The 20,052-nt window shown below is 43.1% G+C and overlaps 1 protein-coding gene across 4 annotated transcripts in view; it reads left to right on the top strand.

Moving 5' to 3' along the window:
- PTPRG (protein tyrosine phosphatase receptor type G) overlaps positions 1-20,052 on the top strand; it is a 689,896-nt gene that overhangs the window by 539,475 nt on the left and 130,369 nt on the right. For all 4 annotated transcript variants that reach the window (XM_063122069.1, XM_063122068.1, XM_063122070.1 and 1 more), the window contains exon 8: positions 2,801-2,993. In XM_063122069.1, coding sequence (XP_062978139.1) covers positions 2,801-2,993 — 193 coding nt within the window. The remainder of the gene's footprint in view (positions 1-2,800; positions 2,994-20,052) is intronic.

Below are 20,052 nucleotides of genomic sequence, written 5' to 3'. Positions count from 1 at the left end.
ATGTACTCATTGCTTTTTTATCAACCTGTACCTTCCAAAGCTATACTCATCAGTTTTTTAAGCGTGTCTAGCCACCTGGTTTTATTTAGATCTGTTTCTCCTCAACAGATCTAAGACCAATAGATCTAAAATGGATAGTACCATTTTAAGTGTTTTATTATCTAACGTCTGTTGAACCAAAGATCATCTTCTCCTTGGTTGCTTCTCTGTGGGCCTCTTTAGATGTTATTTTGCCCCTGGGATTCCACTTGGGGTGCAATTGGGCCCAACTGGGATTCCACTTGGGGTGCAACCTTCTCCACTGCTCCTTGTACCGCATAATCAGAAGTAGTTAATTAACTGGGAGATCCAGTATTTAAATAAATGTAGGAACTTCTAGTTCATTAGCTATCTTATACCTGCAATGAGAGGAGCAAATGGGGGAGTCCAAGGCCTGCCTCTGATCTCACCCTCAGTAGAATCCTGGGCCCAGTGTAATGTCTGATCAGGCCCACAGACTGCCTGAACCAAGGGCAGAATTTTAAAAGTTCAGAGAAGTGGAAGACGTCTTTATTTTAAATTAATTTAATTTTTAGTTTTTGTAAACCGCCCAGGGAGCTTTGGCTGTTGGGTGGTATAAATGCAATAAATAAATAAATAAATAAAAATAATAAATATGTATATATAAACACACATGCCTTATATCAAAAAGATCTCAAAGCAGTTCTCAAAAATTAAAACAGGCGTATAAAATGACAGTAACAAAACAAAAGTACATTAAAAAGGACCTGATAAAAGTGCAGTTAAAAGTCAGTTTTAAATAGTCAAACATTTAGCTGTTTTGACATGTTTTAAAATGCCTGATTGAATAAGAAAGGTTTTTTCCCCCCAGCAGCTAAAAGCTTGGTGCCAGGTGCCCCTCATTGGGGAAGGCATTCCACAACCTGGCTGCTACTTCCAAGAAAGCCCTCTTCCTCTGAGGAAGGTGCTGTTTGGAGAAGGGCATCCACTGATGTCTTAACATGCAGTAAGGCTGGTACAGGAGGAGATGGTCCTTCATGCCCTTGAGTCCCAAGCCATTTAGATACGCGCCAGCTTGCTTAAACGGATGGCTGTCTCAGGCATGTGAAGTGAGATCTCACAGAGCCCAGCTTTCTGAACGGCAACAGGAACACATCTTTCTTTTCCTGAGTTGAGGAGGTCATGTTTTCCAGGGCTCGGAAGTAGTCTCCAAATCTCTTCCTGAGGTATGTGGATCCTCCCCCCATGTCCCCAGTTGACCTCCTGCCTTGTGGCGGAGTGGCAGACTCATTTGGGGCCCCTGCATCGGTCCAAGAGTAATAACCCGCTCCCCAAATAAGAGGAAATGGAAAAGAAGGGATAGAGGAGGGGTAGTCATGTGTCTTCTTCCCTGGTGAGACAGGAAGGTGAAGCATTGTGCCACAAGGTCTTGGGTCCTTTCAACTCTACCCCCTCCCACTATAAAAATGTGTTTATAACTCTATGACTCCAGGTTTTCAGCATTTTTCTACAAATTATTTCACATGACAAAGTCTGCAGTTTAAAACATGCCCTTCTTTTTAAAAGATACAGAAAATAGCACTCTACATATACATGAACATTATATATCTTGGAAAGTATATTGACATTTTTATAGGTTGGTTCTGGAAATGTATTAGAAACTAATAAATTTTGATGTCTAACAACCAGATGTTTTCAAGGGCCTGAACGTTTTGGATAAAAATCACAAATGCTTCATCAGTTTCATTCATGCAGATAATTCTTCAAGCAATGGAAAAATAAATGGAAAATTTTAAGCATTTGTCTAAAACAATCTGCAAGCTAGTTCTCTGCTTTGCACTGCATCTCACCTTCCTTTGTCTAGCCCTTTTCCTATTTAGAAATGGATTTAAGTGCAGGTGATCTTCCCCTTTAGAGTAATTTGGAAAGGAGAACAAGTGCAAAAAGAGCTATGACAACCATGTGGCTCAATAGAGTAGCCTTCCCCCAACCTGGTGTGCTCCAGGTGTGTTGGACTGCAACCCCCATTATCCCCAGCCAGCATGCCTGTGCTGGTTGGGGATTATGGAGGCTGTAGTCCAACAGATCTGGAGGACACCAGGCTGGGGAAGGCTGACTTAGAACATCAGGGAATGTGGAGGCAGTTTTCCTTGCGTCTGCAGGTAGCTTTCCCGCTCAAATCCTCCCTTCCTCCCATATTTTGTCTGTCTGGAGAGCTAACTTTATTATCTTCGTGTAGCAGGGCCCAGCTTTTATAGTATCTGTAGCCTGCAGCACAATAGGTCCCTCCACTGTAGGAACTGCTGGGCTTTCAAGATACTGCTGTAAATATGGATAATGGAAAGATGGAATGGCCGTACACTGAGCCGTGATTTATGTTATGCACGGGTTGAATATGTGCCCCTCTTCAACGGCATAATAGTAAAAACAATAGTAACAACAACAACATAGTATAAAACAAAAGAGAGGGCAGTATATATCTGTAAGCACATGCAGTAAACAGAGGCTAGGAAATCGTCTCTTTCTTGCCTCCCTCAGACATTAACTTTGTAGAGGGTTTCTGAAGTGTTTTCTCTGCTGCTTGGCAGGATAGAAATGGGGCTAGATAAGGCTGTTGGCAATGATTTCAGCGGGCAGCCTGGTTTCCTGTTTGATTTATCAGTCTTGGCATCAGTACTTCCTGCCATTTTGCATTCTTATCAGCTGCCCAGATTTCACCACATTGTTTTTTCTAATTAATGTCCTCTTCTTTGTGTGTGCGTGTGTGTGCTTTCTCCCTCATCCCGGTCGCTGCATTCAGCTGGAAGCGTTCTATTCCATATTTACCACGGAACAGCAAGACCATGTCAAGTCAGTGGAATATCTGAGGAATAATTTCCGGCCTCAGCAGAGCCTGAACAACCGGGTCATCTCCAAGTCTGCTGTGAAGGATGCTTGGAGCCAAGTGACCACCAGCATCTTTGAAAATCCATTTGGCACCGAAGCCTCCAAAGGTAGAACTGGGGCTGTCCATTCAGAACAGGGGAAAGTATATTGTGGTTTTAGTTCTTCGCATGGGGTATCCAGGAAGGAATGACTGGGGAAGCATAAATATAGCGTTGCACTTTCTGTGAATGAGCTTTGTTTTAAACACTTTTTCTCTCTCCAGATGAGCTATTGAGTCAGAGGAATCCTGACATCCTCTAAAGCAGCAGGTGATGATGAGGGAAGGGTAATAGGGAACCTCAGCAAGTCGAGAGGCTCTTCCAGGCCTCTGCATCCATATGTGAACTAAGAACTTTTGCCATAACTCTAATAGAGATGCTGAGACCTTTTCATGCTGCCTTGGTGTATGGAAGGACCTGCTAGTAAACTAAACAAGGAAGACAAATGTAATGCTTCTGGCTAGGAGACGTTATGACACCCTTTTTTTTTACAACCTATGATCTAATGTGATAGAAACTTTATTGCTTATAGGTAAAGACTACTACAATTAATCAACCATCTTATGGCCAGAGCAGTAGCTGCTTTGCCAGCTCCAATAATTTTGTCACTTCAGGCTTTGCGATGGTGCCATTTTTTGCTAAGCGTTTATTTCCGTAAAAGCGCTGAAAAGCAGAAATCCGAAAATGAAGTGCACTCTCTGCTCAAGTCACTTTTTAAATTCTCCATGTCTCTGTGATGCTGTCACACTGATCCTCCTGTTGCCTTGAGGAATGTGTTTCGAGTTTGTGACAAACGTTTTTGAGGCTTACTGAGCAAGGCTCACTTTAATAAGTTAATGAATTACAGAGGTAGCCCTCTTTTCAGCCAGGATGGCTCCTAGAGCAGCTGACAATGTGATACATAAAATGTATCAAAAAGTGAAAAATATACTTTCTGGGGTGCATTGACTAGGTGCAATTTAGAGACACTGCTGATCAGAACTATACAAACTGAGCTGGCATGCTTCGTGGTTTGTCCTGAGAAGACATGCCAACCTGCTTTATGGAGATCAGACATAAACAAAACAAGCAGGCTATGGAAGCTTTCTTTTCCCCAGGGAACCTAGGCAGAGAGAGGCTCTTGGAGATTTGTTATTCACTCCACATGCACCGACACCTACATATGTGCACATAAACAATGGCAGTGGGAGAAGCAATCGAGATCACAAGTGAGCTTGAAGAATATTTTTAATCAAAAATGTAGCGTTGCTTCATCCCAATAATGACTCTGCGGTTATGAGGGCTTGGAACCGGTGTTGTTTCATCGTCAGGAAGCATTAATATTTATTGGCTGTGGGTTGCTCACCTCAGGGCACTAATGAAAGGTAATAGCTTGCATTATAAGGAAGTGACAAAATTCACTTGTTTTTATTTTTGAGAGCAGTCCTGGTACCTTGGTAACATGTTGCGCAGCATTCCAACAGTTTTCCCACTTGGGGTGAATGCCTGAATAGTCCTCATCTTGATAGCTGGTGCGGATGATAACACAGGCTTGCATCTATATTTTATTTCTTTCCATCTAGGACTCCATGCTTCTGGCCATGATATTCTTTGTAGCTTAGGGAAAGCGTGCTGCAAAACACTTTATCCAGGACAAGAAGTGCTCCATGGAGCTAGTGGCAGTGAATGCAACCACTACTAGCTCCATGGAGTTCTTTTTTGTCCTGGATAAAGTGTTTTGCAGCACGCTTTCCCTAAACTACAGAGAGCTTCGTGGCCTGAATGGACAAGAGCAGGGATGTTGAACCTCAGGCCAAGGGCCAAATCCACACACACCCTCTACCGTCCAATTCTAAAAGCTTGAAATGCCTCTTATATGGCTTAATTACTGGCAGTAATATGTTGGCATTTTAGCCCTACCCCCTTTTGGCTTTGACCCCACCCACTGCTGGAATACAGCTCCAGAGAGCTTTTCTGAAATAGGATTTGGCCTTTAGGCTGAAAGGGTTCTACAGCCCTGAACAAGAGAGGCACAGCTGCTGTAGTCCCAATGTGACCCTTCCCACCCATCTCAGACAGAAAGCATATACCGGGAGCTACTGGGACTGGGAACTTTCAGATCTGCGTTCTCCCACCTCACAGGGTGAGGCACCTTGGACTTCAGATTAGATGGTTCCTTGGGCTCTTGCGTTTTCTGAGACACCAGATTGACTCCACTTATACACTCAGCCCATTGGCTTCCCCACACTTTTTAACATGTGAAAGGCTTTCATGACGGGCTTGGCCTTTGCCTGGTTAGCAGTCAGCCTTGCCTGTGTTTTCCTGGCAGTTGGCCTTGGTTTTTGTGCCTGTGAGGGCTTTCTCCATGACCTGCCTGCCTACTTGTTTGCTTGGATTTCCCCTCAGACCCCCTGGTCTCCGGCTGCCCTGCTTTCCATTCTGCCAGCCTCTCTAAAGCTGTCTGAGGCCCGTCATCACAACAAAGTGTCGCACTGCTACTGAGGCTGCCCATTTTCTCTTCTGGCTTTAAAGGGCTAATAAAAGTTGCTGTAATAGTGCCATAACTCTTTCCTGCCTGGGAACTTGCTGTGGGGGATGAAGAGCAAAGGACGCTGCGTTTTGCCCAAGACAAGATGCTAATTATATGTCTGTTATTGGTTAAAATATGTTTGGGAGATGACAGCAAGGATTCCTTTTAGGTGTAAAGATGGGATATATAGTTATGGCAGAAAGTATAAAGTATAAAGGAAGCAGGTCTGTCTTGAAATATTTATTTTCCTGGTATGCAGGCCATTCTTTCTTTAAGGAACTTAGGATAGCTAGGGTTAACCAGTTTTCATCCCCAGGTAAATTTTAGGCTGAAAGATGGTGACTTGCCCAATTTCACCTAGAGAACAGGCCCAACAGAGGTCACGGGGTTTGTAAGGGTTAATGTGGAGAAGTCTTACTGATGTGGAGAAGCTCCCCAATAAAATTGAGACTTTTATCAATACAGATCCCAAAGCAGAATTGTGGTTGGAAGCCTTACCACTTGGTAAGCTGTTCGTCTGTATCATGCTAACCTGACAACTGCGTAGGAATGTGAACCCAGATCTCCTCAGTCTAAGATTCCCTGGCTCTCTTAAGCAAAACGACTGACTTACAGTATAAAGGGTCTTGAAGTCTTAGACAAGATGTATCACTTTGATTCATACTCTCCACGCACAGAACATTAAGTAGCTGACGAATACCGTTCTGTGCAAAACCATCTCTAAGCTCTGATTCACACAAAACTTCTTTGCGTGGTTAAGGCTATTGACCCAGCTGAATGATTGCAGTAATGCTGGGAAGTTAACAATTGCAAGCATATCACATGCAGCTTTCAATGTGATTCTGTCGCTCAGAGTGTATTAGAAAAAAACTTGTGGCGATACCTATGCTTCATTCCCTTTGAGGATCTCTAGATGAAGCTTTTGTAACAGTTGACAATGAGGTTTATTGAGAGGCAGAACCTTCTAAAAAAATGCACTGACCCCATGTTTATTGCATAGCTGTTAGCCAGGATGTGTTGCTGAACATAAACCACTTGATGAAACCCAGAGTTTTGACTCATGTTTGTAGGGTACATGGTTTATAGGCTAGTGGAAATGCCAGTAAAAGGGTAACTCATTTTGTCCACACCATATTTGGTACCAGCTACCCTGGGACAGATTTCTCCCCTGAACTGCAAAAAATAGCAGTCTAATGATCTGTTCTATAATAGAAGCAAACCATAGTAGTTTTTGCCATTATGAATGCTTTTTATTGAGCCTAAGAGCAACACCCTTCTAACTAGTTGTTTTAAATGGATATTGTTGTTTTTATGCTTTTGATGGTTTTAAATTTTTATATTTGGTTTTAATGTTCACTGTTTTTAACCTTTGTAAACCACCCAGAGAGCTTCGGCTATGGGGCAGTATATAAATGAAATAAATAAATAAATGTAATAAATAGTCGTACTCAAGATCACACAGAAAGCCAATTCACACAACACAATAGCTTTGTGAGGAGCTGCGGCACATGCCAGCTGCCATTATGAAAATGCAAGCCCTGGCTGGGATTCCATGGCATGGTGTCACGTGGCGTGTAAACCCAGGCAGTGGGGGTTATTTGAGGGTTAAACAACCCTTGGGCAACCCTAAAACAAACCATGGTTTTTGTGAGGGTTGTTTAACCTTCAAATAACCCCCGCTGTCCAGGTTTGGATGACATGACAGTGTTAATCCCCTGCAAGGGCTTGCGTATTCATAATACCAGGAAACAAACATTGCAGCACCCTGCGGGTTAATTAATCCCCAATGAGCTATTGTGTCATCCAGACCAGGTCGGTGAGGGTCAGTTTGCACAAAAGTAACATTTTTGCATGCTCACCATTCTTGTAAACATTGTCAAAATAGTAGATTACACCAATTCTCAATGTTTCCAAGGGGTGGTGAGATGTGATGGACCATAGCTCAGTGGTGGAGAATGTGCTTTGCTTGGATAAGGTCCCAGTTTCAGTCCCTAATATTGTCAATTAAAAGGAACTCAGGTAGCAGCACTGGGGGAAACTGCCTTAGCCACCTGCCGCCAGGCAGTGCTGCGCTGGGGGGACTAGTGGTCTGATTCAGTATAAGATCATATGAAGAACCATGCTGGATGAGACCAGGTCCATCTAGTCCAGCATTCTGTCCACACTGTGGCCAACCAGCTGCCCACAGGAAACCCAAAAGCAGGACCTGAGTGCAACAGCACCATCCTGCCCATTTCCCCCAGTAACTAGTGTACAAGGGCATACTGCCTCTGATACTGGAGGTAGCATGTAGTCATTGGGATTAGTAGCCATTAATAGCTTTATACTCCATGAATTTGTCTACCCCCTTTTAAAGCCATCCAAATGGGTGGGCATCACAACATCTTCTGGTAGTGAATTCCATAGTTTATCTATGTGCTGTGTGAGGCAGCTCTCAACATAGGCTGAAGATGTGTCAGCATAGTTTGACTAGTATTTCTAGTATGACATGATGGAATTTGTCATGTCAAATTGATCAGTGAATCTAGGTCCCTGAGATCAAAAGAACTGGAATTTGAACCCCAGATCCCCAGGTGCCTTGGCTAAGGCTGCTGGCTTTTTGCTCTGTCTTTCACTGTACTGCTATTTGAGTTTCCCATCCAGAATCAGTAAATGGAATCAGTTACCTAGGGAGGTTGTGGGCTCTCCCACACTAGAGGCCTTCAAGAGGCAGCTGGACAAGCATCTGTCAGGGATGCTTCAGGGTGGATTCCTGCATTGAGCAGGGGTTGGACTCGATGGCCTTGTAGGACCCTTCCAACTCTGCTATTCTATGATTCTATGATTCTATGATCCCTAGTCTTGCAATCTATCCATTGAATTATACCAGCACTTACTGTCTCCCCCCACCCCGTGGATCGACAGAGCTGCCACACAGACTCTGGACAGTTGTGCATCCTTAATGGCTTGCCAGTTTCCCCCAGGGCTGCCTTTTCTGGCCTTTAGTGGGGCACGTATGGCAATGATTGGTTATTTCAGGACTGCTCATCCTTGAGCGTCCCTTTGTGTCGAGGGCTCTGTCGGAAGTGACAAGCGAGATGCACTTCTCTGAGGCTTGTCTATGTGCTAAGTGGACAACAGCACTAGGCACAGTTTTACAAACTTAAAAGAAATATGCTCTTCCTGGGTTACCAATCTAAAATGAATTGTCACACATCCCTCTGGAGGTGACAGTGCTGACTTATATTTGTTGGTGAAAGACAGCAATGTGACTCTTTCCAGTCCTTGCTGCAGCAAAGGTGAGCGAGGAACGAAATGGCTGGTCTACTGCACAGTCTGAACTACTGACATATAAATAAAATGACTTGAAGTCAAAATCCATGAGTGGAAGTTCAGCTTGTTTATTCAGCTGCTAAGTTCACTACAACCCTCTTTAGGGACCTCCATTCAAAAGGACTCTTGCCACGGGTTATTTCACTGGCCAGCAACAATAGAACAGGGTTGATCCTACCTGAACAACCTTGTTGACGGTGTCAGGGAATAAGGGTGTGTTTGCACTGGCCTCTTCTTTTGCAATCTGCTGCTGCTGTCACTGGGATTAACCTGTGTCCTGTTTGTACAGATTTGTGTTGTTCTTCTCCTTTTTTATTGTTTTCTTTTACAGCCTCTTGTTTTATGTTTTGATAGTTTCAAAGGGTGCTGCAGGACTGTTTTTCTGTCCTCCATTGGGTTGGGGCTCATGATATTGGGGGTGGGGGGGAGGTCCAAAAAGTGATTTCTCTTCCAGTGAGCCAAAGCTCTCCCTTCTTTATCCTGTTTGCTCTGAAACATATTTACTTTGATTGGAAGGTATGTTATTTTTCTCTGAATGGGAATTAAACCTTTAAAGGCTGCCTAGAAATGATGATAGATAGATAGATAGATAGATTTTGAAAGATAAGATTCCACTCTCCATTGCAGTATGGTCTTGCAACTGAGTAACAACAGTGTCTAGAAAAAGCATTAGTAGAGGCTAGAAAACAGATCTATATTAGCAGGAAGCAACCCTTATGCAAATACATGAATTTCTTGCTTTACATTTTCTGGGACTGAAGCGTGACAGTTTATATCTATCAACATTTACCCGTTACTATCACAGTTAAAATTTCAAGAGGTAAATGATGAGGATGCTTTAATTGTCTTGCTTCTTTATATATATTTACAGGAGTTCTCCCTTTTACCCATCACTTTATAATACTGGTGCCTCGTTGAAAAGGTTTGTTTGTCTAGCTGCAACCCAAGGGTTGACTGTTTTAGAAGTTATTTTAGCAATCCAAAATCAAATCCTAATTGAGCCATAAACTCACTGGGTGACCTTTGTGTAAGCCATTGTCCCTCAGCCTCATACAGTAACATACATAAATATAGATGATGGTGATGATGAAGATGATGATGATGTTGATACTGTTCTAATATGTAACACGGACACTGAACACTTTGCTAGTACATATATAGCACCTTGGTGGGCAGGGGACACACACCATCACTTGATATTAGGGCATGTGCTTTACATGCAAAGTTTAACCCTGGCATCTCCATAATAAGGATCAGGTAGCAGGTGACAGGGAATAGCACTCAGTCTTTCAGAGACCTGGAGTTCCACTTCCCATCTTAGTAGAAGGATGGATAGTCTGACCTGGTATAAGGCAACTTTGTATGTTTGAGTGTACGCACCATTCCTTTCCTGAGAATTGAATCATGGCCTTCTGTTCCCACATGTCTGAGGATAAGGCTTCTGGATCAATCAGACAGTGCTTCCTTTCAAAGTTGAACCCAGGGATGTCTTTCGCAACAGAAGCAACACTGAGCCACCTTGATTAACTTTGTGCTGATAGAAGGCATTTTCTAATCACTATGGCGCTATGTTAGACCTAATAAACAAACATTAGGCGTAACATCTGTTTCCAAGCATTGGATATGCTTGCCAAGGATACTAGGTTGACTTCCTCGCTGCTGTCCTTCCACCAGCAGGCAAAGACTTTTTTTTATTATTTAAGCAGGCCTTTGGCATCTAAACTGATCTGTTGGTATGGGTGCTGTTTTTATTCTTTTATTGCTACAGCATTATTTTTAAAAAATGCGTTTTTAATTAATTTGTTTTTTTAGGATTGCTTTAATTATGTTTTTATTTTATATGTTGTTGTTTTATTTTTGTTAGCTGCCTTGAGCACCATCTCATGGTAGAAAGCTGGTGTATAAATTAAACTTTTTTTAAAAAAAACTATTTAGGAAAATCCCCCAATCTGAAAAGAAATATAAAAGCAGAGACATTCCAGGAGGACTACGAAGGGATCCTTGGCAGCTTGAGCCACTGGATTTTCAAGTTTTGGTGTGTGTTAGATGCTACAGTAAGCCTTTATTATTTTCTTGAGTATGTTGTTTTATTTTCTGTCTCCTGTCAGTGTAAATCAAGAATGTCTCTTAAAATTGTCAACAAGGTGAAAACGTGACTTCTTTGCAGCATTTTAGATCTGAAAGTGATGTACAAATCTGATCTGGCAGCTAGAATGACCCCAACTGGTATATGATTTATTGATTCTAGACTGACAAGTAGTAAATAAAACCACACATCCTAGATTAAGTAATGGAGAATGGCCACAACCCACTTTAGTACCATATAGTTTTATTTTATTTTATGGCTCTACTCCAGTGTAAGTAGGCTTTGCGTTACAGACAGGGTCTTTGCGTTTCAGTGTTTATTGGTGCCTATCAATGATACCAGCATGCTGTTGCTCATAATAACGCCAGCGCAACATCATGTTTGGGTATATTGCACTGTGGCTCAACTCAGAGTCCAAGGTCTGGAGCTACTCCCATAGCTGTAGACACCAACCAGATCCACAGTATCTATAGTAATTTGTGCACATAAATAGGGGTCCTAAATACAAAATAAAGTAGATGTCAATAAACTGCCTGAAGCTAAATGCCAGTAGGAAGAATGTGCACAGAAACAGTCCTTGTCCCATGGAACCAGGAACATGGACCCTGCTCAGATGATATGCTAAGCCACAGTGGTTAAGCATTTTGAGCTAAACAGTATGGCTTAGTGTGTCATGACTTAGCATTCTGTGTGAATCATTCATAGAATCATAGAATAGCAGAGTTGGAAGGGGCCTACAAGGCCATCGAGTCCAACCCCCTGCTCAATGCAGGAATCCACCCTAAAGCATCCCTGACAGATGCTTGTCCAGCTGCCTCTTGAATGCCTCTAGTGTGGGAGAGCCCACAACCTCCCTAGGTAACTGATTCCATTGTCATACTGCTCTAACAGAAAGTTTTTCCTGATGTCCAGCTGGAATCTGGCTTCCTTTAACTTGGGCCCGTTATTCCGTGTCCTGCACTCTGGGAGGATCGAGAAGAGATCCTGGCCCTCCTCTGTGTGACAACCTTTTAAGTATTTGAAGAGTGCTATCATGTCTCCCCTCAATCTTCTCTTTTCCAGGCTAAACATGCCCAGTTCTTTCAGTCTCTCTTCATAGGGCCTTGTTTCCAGACCCCTGATCATCTTGGTTGCCCTCCTCTGAACATGGTCCAGCTTGTCTGCGTCCTTCTTGAATTGTGGAGCCCAGAACTGGACGCAATACTCTAGATGAGGCCTAACCAGGGCTGAATAGAGGGGAACCAGTACCTCATGTGATTTGGAAGCTATACTTCTATTAATGCAGCCCAAAATAGCATTTGCCTTTCTTGCAGCCATATCGCACTGTTGGTTCATATTCAGCTTGCGATCTACAACAATTCCAAGATCCTTCTTGTTTGTAGTATCCCCCATCTTGTAACTCTTGTATCCCCCATCTTGTAACATTCCTAACCACGGTGGCTACATAACCACTGTTTAAACATGCTCACTAACCATTTGCTACAAAATGGTCCAGAAGCAGAGTTTCTCTCGGGGGGGGGGGGCAAGTCTAGCAGTAGGGGAGGAAGGGAGCTGGCAAAAGCGGTCGCTCAGCTGAGGCACCATGCCTTCCAGAGTGAGGAGGCCTGCTGAGCCAATCAGAGTTCCAGTCGGCTTGGTGGGGGCAGGCCCAAACAGTGGACCAGAGTGAAAACTTTCTCTCTTTTCTTACTAAGGCCTATAAAGGAAGGTCTCTGCCGTGGCTTCGGTTTCTAACCCGTCTAAGTATGTGTGTCTAATTTGTTCCTCCCCTTTGCCACCCAGACCCAACTGAGCACTGCCCCACGCAATTTGACTATGCCTCGAAGTTACAAGCAGGGTTACGAGCTGCCCACTTCTGCCATAGTAAATTCTATGCTTCAGTATCTTTGATTTGGGGGTGATCAACTGTTGTTTACAGAAGTGTATTTGTTTTATTATTGTAAAGGCTCTGGGTCTCATTAACGTTGCTCTCGCAGGCTTCACAACACTTACCTGAAAGTCCCACGAGAGGTTCTCTTGACATCAGAGTTCTCTGGCACAGATGCCTGATTGCCTCCCCAACGAGGCCTGATTGCCCTTCGCGAGAGGCTCGCATGGTGCTGCTTGTCATCAGTAGGGATTTGCCTTCAAGTGCCACCTTTAATTGTGATCCTAGACTTAGTTAATGAACAGTTATAATTTACTGCTTTAGCACCTACCAAGTGGCGTTGACTTTAAATCAGGAGCAAGATACTTCTCAAGTATTCCGCATGAATTCTCCCTTCTCCTGCCTGCTCCAGCGTTTCAGTCTTCATCACATGCCTCCTTTTTCAGACCATGCCTTGCATCTTACTGGAGCATCAACAAGATGCTAATGATATTACATCTTCCAGTGTGGTCTGTTTATTTGCTTATTTGTTGTGTGTGTGTGTGTGTGTGTGTGTGTGTTTGTGCTCCATCATATGTGTAGTTGACAATTCTGCTGACTCGGTGTGTATTTTCCCTTTTAGCTCTTCCCTCATTTGCACAGTTTCTTTCTTTCTTTATCTGGTGGAGATCTGGGCCTTAAGTCTTTGTTGTCTCTACAGTGCCTTGTTACAGTGGCTTAGAAACTGGATAATAATATGTGCTATAGAATGGGGATAGAGGTCTTCTTTCTTTTTTGTTTTTTTGGCAGAACCCCAAGATGTACCAACTAGATCCAAATGAAAAATAGCACCAGACACACACTTACTATCATCATCATTTATTTCACTTCTATACCACTCAATAGATGAAGCTGTCTGGAAGGTTCACAACAATTCACAAGATAAAATATAGCATAAAAAAATATTAAAATATTAAAAAAAACAATTTAAACAGCTTAAAAAAAATTCGATAAAATACTAGACCTGTTCAGACAGCTGGCATAAATGCCCCCATCATATGCTATTAAATGCCTGGATGTAGAGGACAGTCTTAACCTGGTGCCAAAAAGGTGCCAGGGTTGGTGCCAGGTGGGCCTTAGAATGAGTGAATGAACGTGCAGCACCCATTCCCTCATGCTGTACTGAGGGAGATGACAGGGGAGAAGCAGGGCCTTTCCACCAGCCCCGCTGAAAGGCTAAATTTCCCCCTCCTCTTCCCTCCCCAGTCCTTTTTCCTTGTGTGTTGTGCCTTCTTAGTTTGTAAGCCTGCAGGCAGCGACTGCCTTGTCTTAATGAGTATATGGAAGCTGTTCTGTGAGCCTTTTTGACTGAAGAGCAGGATAATAAAAATACTTTAAAGAAAGAAAGAATGGATGGATGGATGGAATTTGTTTTCAGTCCTAGAATTGAGCTCGTGGTTCTTTCAGTCGCAAACCAAGCATTTTTCATTTCAACAATCTCAATTTTGAGTGCAGGAGTCCGTTTTTGCTATTGGTAAATGATTGGGAGGTAGAAACCTTTACCAATTGACTGTGAATTACCCAGAGATCTACCAGTAGATCCCAATCTACCTCCTGCCCACCCTTGTTTTAGAAAATAATAACCTCATATACTGATGTCCCACACTTCTGTGAGTCTGCCTGTGTCTTTCCAAATCACTTTTCTTGTATGAAGCCTGAGAGGTAAGGCTTTGAGCATCATCAGACCGTGGCTGGGGTGGGGGTCGCATTTCCCTACTGTCGCTTTGGCCTCCTGCTCCTGTCCCGCAATGGCCTGGTTCAGACAACATACTAAAACATGCTGCTTAACCACAAAATGGTTAAGGGAATGCATTGCATTAAGGTTAATGCATTCCCTTAACCATTTTGTGGTTAAGCAGCATGGTTTAGCGTGTTGTCTGAACCAGGCCAATAGCAACAAACAGCTTCCTCTTTCTTCACATGGGGAAGAAAGAGGAAACAGCAATGACCACGTGACCCATTCAGTGGGCGTTTTTATTGCGCTGCTTTTCCTACACACAGCAGGAAATGGTGACAAATTTCACTTCAATAAAATAAAAATCTGATTTACCGGGTCTTATTTTATTGTGGAAAAAAGACCAGAAGGAGCGGGAGAAGTGCGGGAGGTAGATGGCTGTGTCAAAAGGACCCATGAAAAGCCATGAGTAGCCAGTAATGAGGTTGCAATAAAACGCTCATCTGATGACACGATTTGTCTAGGAAACCAGTAACTTTTTACTGTGAATGATTCTTCCCGCAAGGAAGTGCAGAGGGGAATAGAATTGTTTGCCTCTCCTTTAGGTAGCCACCAGTGCCTGTGTGATCCCAGGCAATCTTCACCCCCATCTCAGAGCTATGTGTATTTTTAGCAACCTACAGACCTTATAGTAAGGAAAGAGGCAAAGCCTGCCATGCAAAGCAGCAAAGAATGAATGCAGGCATACAGAGGCAGCCTGCAACAGCCAGCACAGCTATCCTTTAGAACAGGGGTGGGCAGAAGGTGGGTCCCTAGAGTTTTGGACTTCAGCTCCCAGAACCTCCTGCCAGCATGGCCAGTGGTCACGAATGCTGGAAGTTGAAGTCCAAAACACCTAAGATCTACTTTCTGTCCACCCCTGGTTTAAAAACACAACTGAGTGACAGTGCAGGATTTGGCAAAGCAAGGACAAAGGCAAGGGATCCTAAGGGGTGGAGAGTTGGTGGAAGCAAGGGCCAAGAAAAAGGAGGACAGGGCAAAGCTGGCTAAGGGTGCAACCCTATCAGTATGCCTGTCAGCCTCCAAGGCCGGAAGCTGACGGACATCCTGTGCAGACCGGAATGGGCACAGAGGCTCCTCCCGCTCTTCATTTTTGCTAGGCAGGCTTTTTTGACCACCTGGCTCTGTGGATTCTCCGTAAGCCAGCCTCCACAATCCCCTTCCCTCCCTGCCCACAGACCTGCCCCCTTTCCCTCCTCTCCAAAGTTGCTTTTGCAACTTTGAGGAGGCTGCCGGCACGGTTCCCTCCGTACCTGGCTGCAAGGGGGAGGGGGTGGGGAGCTTGGACTCCTGGCTCTGAGGTTAGAGCCCTGTCTCTGACCTCAGATCCGGGAAACTAAAAAATCTTATGCCCCCCCACCCCGCAAGACACTGTCTAGGGGCCATAGAATTGCACCCTAAGGGAAGTTGGTGCTGGCAATCAGCCACTCACTCCCCACCCTACAATCCAGCCTTACAGCCATATTTCCAAGCACGCACATAATGGGCATCTTGCTAGAAATATAACAACAAAGATTAGAGATTCCCCCCCTTTGATATATTTCCCCCCCCCCCAACATTTCCATCCCTTGAAAGTTTCTGCTAGTACAATCAAAGAGACATTCACTACCCTTATGTGCAGTGGAAATCAATAGAAGTTGCACAAAAGCAGTACGTAGTCAATTTTAACCTGCATCTCTAAATTTTATAAGGATGTTTTCTGGAGCTAGCAAGCCTTAATACCAAGAATATGTAGTCATGTACATATGAATAAACAGGAAACCTGAAGGACTTTTAAAAACTGCATTCCGCTTGTTTCCTAATTCTTGCTTTTATGTCTAGCACAGTGAGCTAAATATAGCATGTCATATACTATGTGTGATAGCAAGTTGAGGATGTCTGCATTCATCCCTTGTGTGAAATATGAGCAAGATCTTTCTTGTAGTTATGGGAACTATAGAAGGAGAATACCACCTAAGGTTCTTATATGAAGAACATTTGTTTGAATGATAGACACAATCTGTCATAGAAAACAACTGGTTTCTAGCAAAACACTATCAGGCCCGAGTAAAAAAACATAGGAAGAAATTGGATATACTCTCAAAGAACCTAGAAAAAAACTTGCAAAAACCAAAAGTGAAATATTTTGATTTGCTTATCTGCATGTGTTATAAGCACATCAAAATTTTAAAAGGTCTTTTTTTAGTAATACCTTTTGATCCCTCTTGTCCTTATTGCGAACATCCTAAATGCAATTCAAGTGTGTACACGTATTAACACACAATCATGTTGTGCATCCTGAAATTTTATTTCACATACCTTACCCCTTCCTAAATCTTCAGAGTAACTTATTATTGTTGTTGTTGTTATTTGTTGTTGTTACCCCCCTAGCAAGTTACAAAGTTGTCATTATTTTTATTGTTACTTTATTGTTGTTGTTTTATTAGTGATCTGAATAAGGGATCACCAAGGTGTCACCTCCGAGAATTGCTTTCCCCTCTTAATACAAGGGTGCAGTCCCAGAACCTGTGAAATCAGTACTGACTTTAGTTGAAATGACACCCTTCTCCATGTCCTTTTTTAAAATGACAGCCAGAGATTTAAATGTAGGCAAGCGGATAACGCTGCTCCCTTTTTGCGTCTGCTGTCCAGAGTGTTTGCTTAAGCTGTCCCTGTGCTCTAGCACAATAAAGAAGACAAGCGCTTGGAGCATGGAGAGGTTTCTACCACCCTCCAGTCTCAGCTCTCCATAAGTAACCACAACCCAATCGCTTCCCATGCCTGAAATTGAAGGAAAGGCTTCAAAAGCGGGCATGTCTCATTCTAAAAATTAAGCATTGATTATATGAATAATGCTGCTACTCCCATGACCTGCATCATCCTTGCTTTCTTTTTTGCAAGAGAAATATGCTTGACTCGGCATGATAAATCTTGCTATAATGGGTGGGGATGAGGGAAGCGTGTTCTCCTTTTGATAATTGCACACCTATAATAAGGAGAGAGAGAGAGAGAGAGAGAGAGAAGACAGTAGCACAAAAAGATGCTGATTGTGTAGACTGCCAAATTGCTGTGCAGTCCTTATTTCTCCCTTTCTTTTGGGGGTTAGCTACATTATTAGTTACCTTATTATGTAGCACCTTAATTAAATAATTGGGTGGCATTATCAGATCAAGTATTTTTAGTTCTATTGTGTCTTTAGCAGTTTTTGCTAAATTATCAAACCATATGCTTGATTTTATACACAAGAATGAAAATTATTTTTGTCTACTCATCAATCCAATGTTTTAGTTAGTGCTTATCATGGTATATTCTTCCCAGTGCTTTAGAATAATCAAGGGCTTGGGGGCCGGCGGGCATGGAGGCTGAATGAATCATATAGTTAGTGAAGGGTTCTAACTATGAAATAGCATCATTATGAAGTCCAGTTTCCTTCCAACAAAACATAGGACTGAAATAGTGTTGCTAGATGCCTCCTTCTGTTTTTTTGGAGCCAACTTCTATAGAATCCCAGGGCAGCAAAACTACCAAAAAATAAAATAAAATACCAGCATACTGTAGCTCAGTGGTTCTCAACCTTCCTAATGCCGCGACCCTTTAATACAGTTCCTCATGTTGTGGTGACCCCCAACCATAAAATTATTTTCGTTCTTCTCTACACGATCCATTGTCCTGGGATGGTTTGCTAATGAAAATAATACATAACAATAGCTTTAATAATACAAAAGATGATACATGACATAGTTCAGTCAATACAGTTTCCGAAGACCATCGGAAATATGTGTTTTCCGATGGTCTTAGGCGACCCCTGTGAAAGGGTCATTCGACCCCCAAAGGGGTCCCGACCCACAGGTTGAGAACCGCTGCTGTAGCTTAAAGCTCTTGCTGCTGGTAATTGAGCCTTAGGAGAGGCATTTCAACCTTTTAGAATGGGAGGAAACACACACAAGACAGGAAACCAGAGTGGGGCCAGAGGAAAGGGTGTGACCTTTTGTTGGACCCCCAAGGGCCAGATTGGGACCCCAGGAGTGCTGGATTTCATAGAATCATAGAATAGTTGAGTTGTAAGGTGCCTATAAGGTCATCGAGTCCAACCCCTTATTAAGTGCAGGAATCCACCTTAAAGCATTCCTGACCTATGGCTGTCCAGCTGCCTCTTGAATGCCTCTAGTGTGGGAGAGCCCACAACCTCCCTAGATAATTGGTTCCATTGTCATACTTCTCTAACAGCCAGGAAGCTTTTCCTGATGTTCCCCACTCCTGTGTTAACCCAACCACACATTTACTCCATATCACAGGTATGAACAAGGCGCTTTGTGTAGCACCTGCCTACAAACAAGGATTCCTTCAAATCCCTCCTGAAAGCGCACCTTTTCCTATGAAGCCTTTGGCACCACACAGCACTCTCAAGACTCAGCCTCTTCATTCTCCTCGTGTCTGTCTATCAGTCTCTGTCTACAGTTCAGCTCTCTGATTGGTTCAGCTTAGCTCCTCCTTTCAGCAAAGCTCTGAATTCAACTAGTCTTGACTACAACAGGTGTCTTTTTTGCCTGATTATACTGGGACTCTGTTAACATTGGCTGAGTCCCCCCCCCACACACACACAAACCCCTGTCCCAACCAATGTTAGTGGAGGCTCTAGCCCTCCCTGCTCAGCCTCTTCTGTGGTCCCTTCCATCATGTAGAAGAATGGGGCTTGAAAAATGATTGAATTCTAAGATCATTTTTAAACTATCTTGTAGAATGTTGGTTTAATGAAGAACTTTTACATGATAGTTTCAGAGAGTTCCTGGGTTTTGGTTAACCAAGGTTAACCAGGGTCATTAACATTGACCCAGGGTAAAGAGGGATGGGGAACTTGAGATCCCATTCCATAATTCTGACATATAAATGTAATGGCCAGCAAATGTGATGTGCACATGGTTTAGGGAGCAGAAGTGGGACACAGGATCATGCATTCTTTGTTCCCTTTTTGGGCAAATTTTCCCTAACCCCCTATACTATGGATCAGCACAACTTTTCCTGGTTAAAAATGCTTTTAAACTTCAATTCAAGCATTTGTTAGGTTTTGCTATGGTCTGATCCCAATCCATAAACCTAGGCTAGGGAATCTGCGGCCTTCAGTGTCATCCATCTCTCCAGACACTGCAAGCCCACACTTGCCTTACGGACCACCCTCTGGGACTTGTGGTTGAGTATACGTGTGCAAGTAATAGTGAAAAGACAGAGTGGCACAGAAAGGGAAAGATCTATGCAGTTGTGCAATGCAGCAAATTCCACCCACTTTTGGTTCTGGCTGTCCATTGTCAGCTATGACCCCTGAATGATTTTTCACATGAGTTCACAGCACTTCACAGGAATAAGGTTCCCTGAGGTCCTAGACCATGACTGTACATTATGAGCTTTTCTATACGTATCTGTTAATCTGCTGTATCTATTTTCAGTTTCATCGCAAAATTGAGATCTAAGCTCTACACAAAAAGCTTTTCCTTTCCTGCTTTTCTGCTACATAACCTCTAGGTGGTGCTGTGCTGTAGTGGAATAAGGCAATTACACAAGTAGAAAAAATACATTTTCTTTCATTTTTTCAAATAATGCTCCATT

Source organism: Elgaria multicarinata, chromosome 3 (genome assembly GCF_023053635.1).
Source record: "Elgaria multicarinata webbii isolate HBS135686 ecotype San Diego chromosome 3, rElgMul1.1.pri, whole genome shotgun sequence".
Lineage (NCBI taxonomy): Eukaryota > Metazoa > Chordata > Lepidosauria > Squamata > Anguidae > Elgaria > Elgaria multicarinata.
This window is presented reverse-complemented; position numbering and strand designations above follow the sequence as displayed.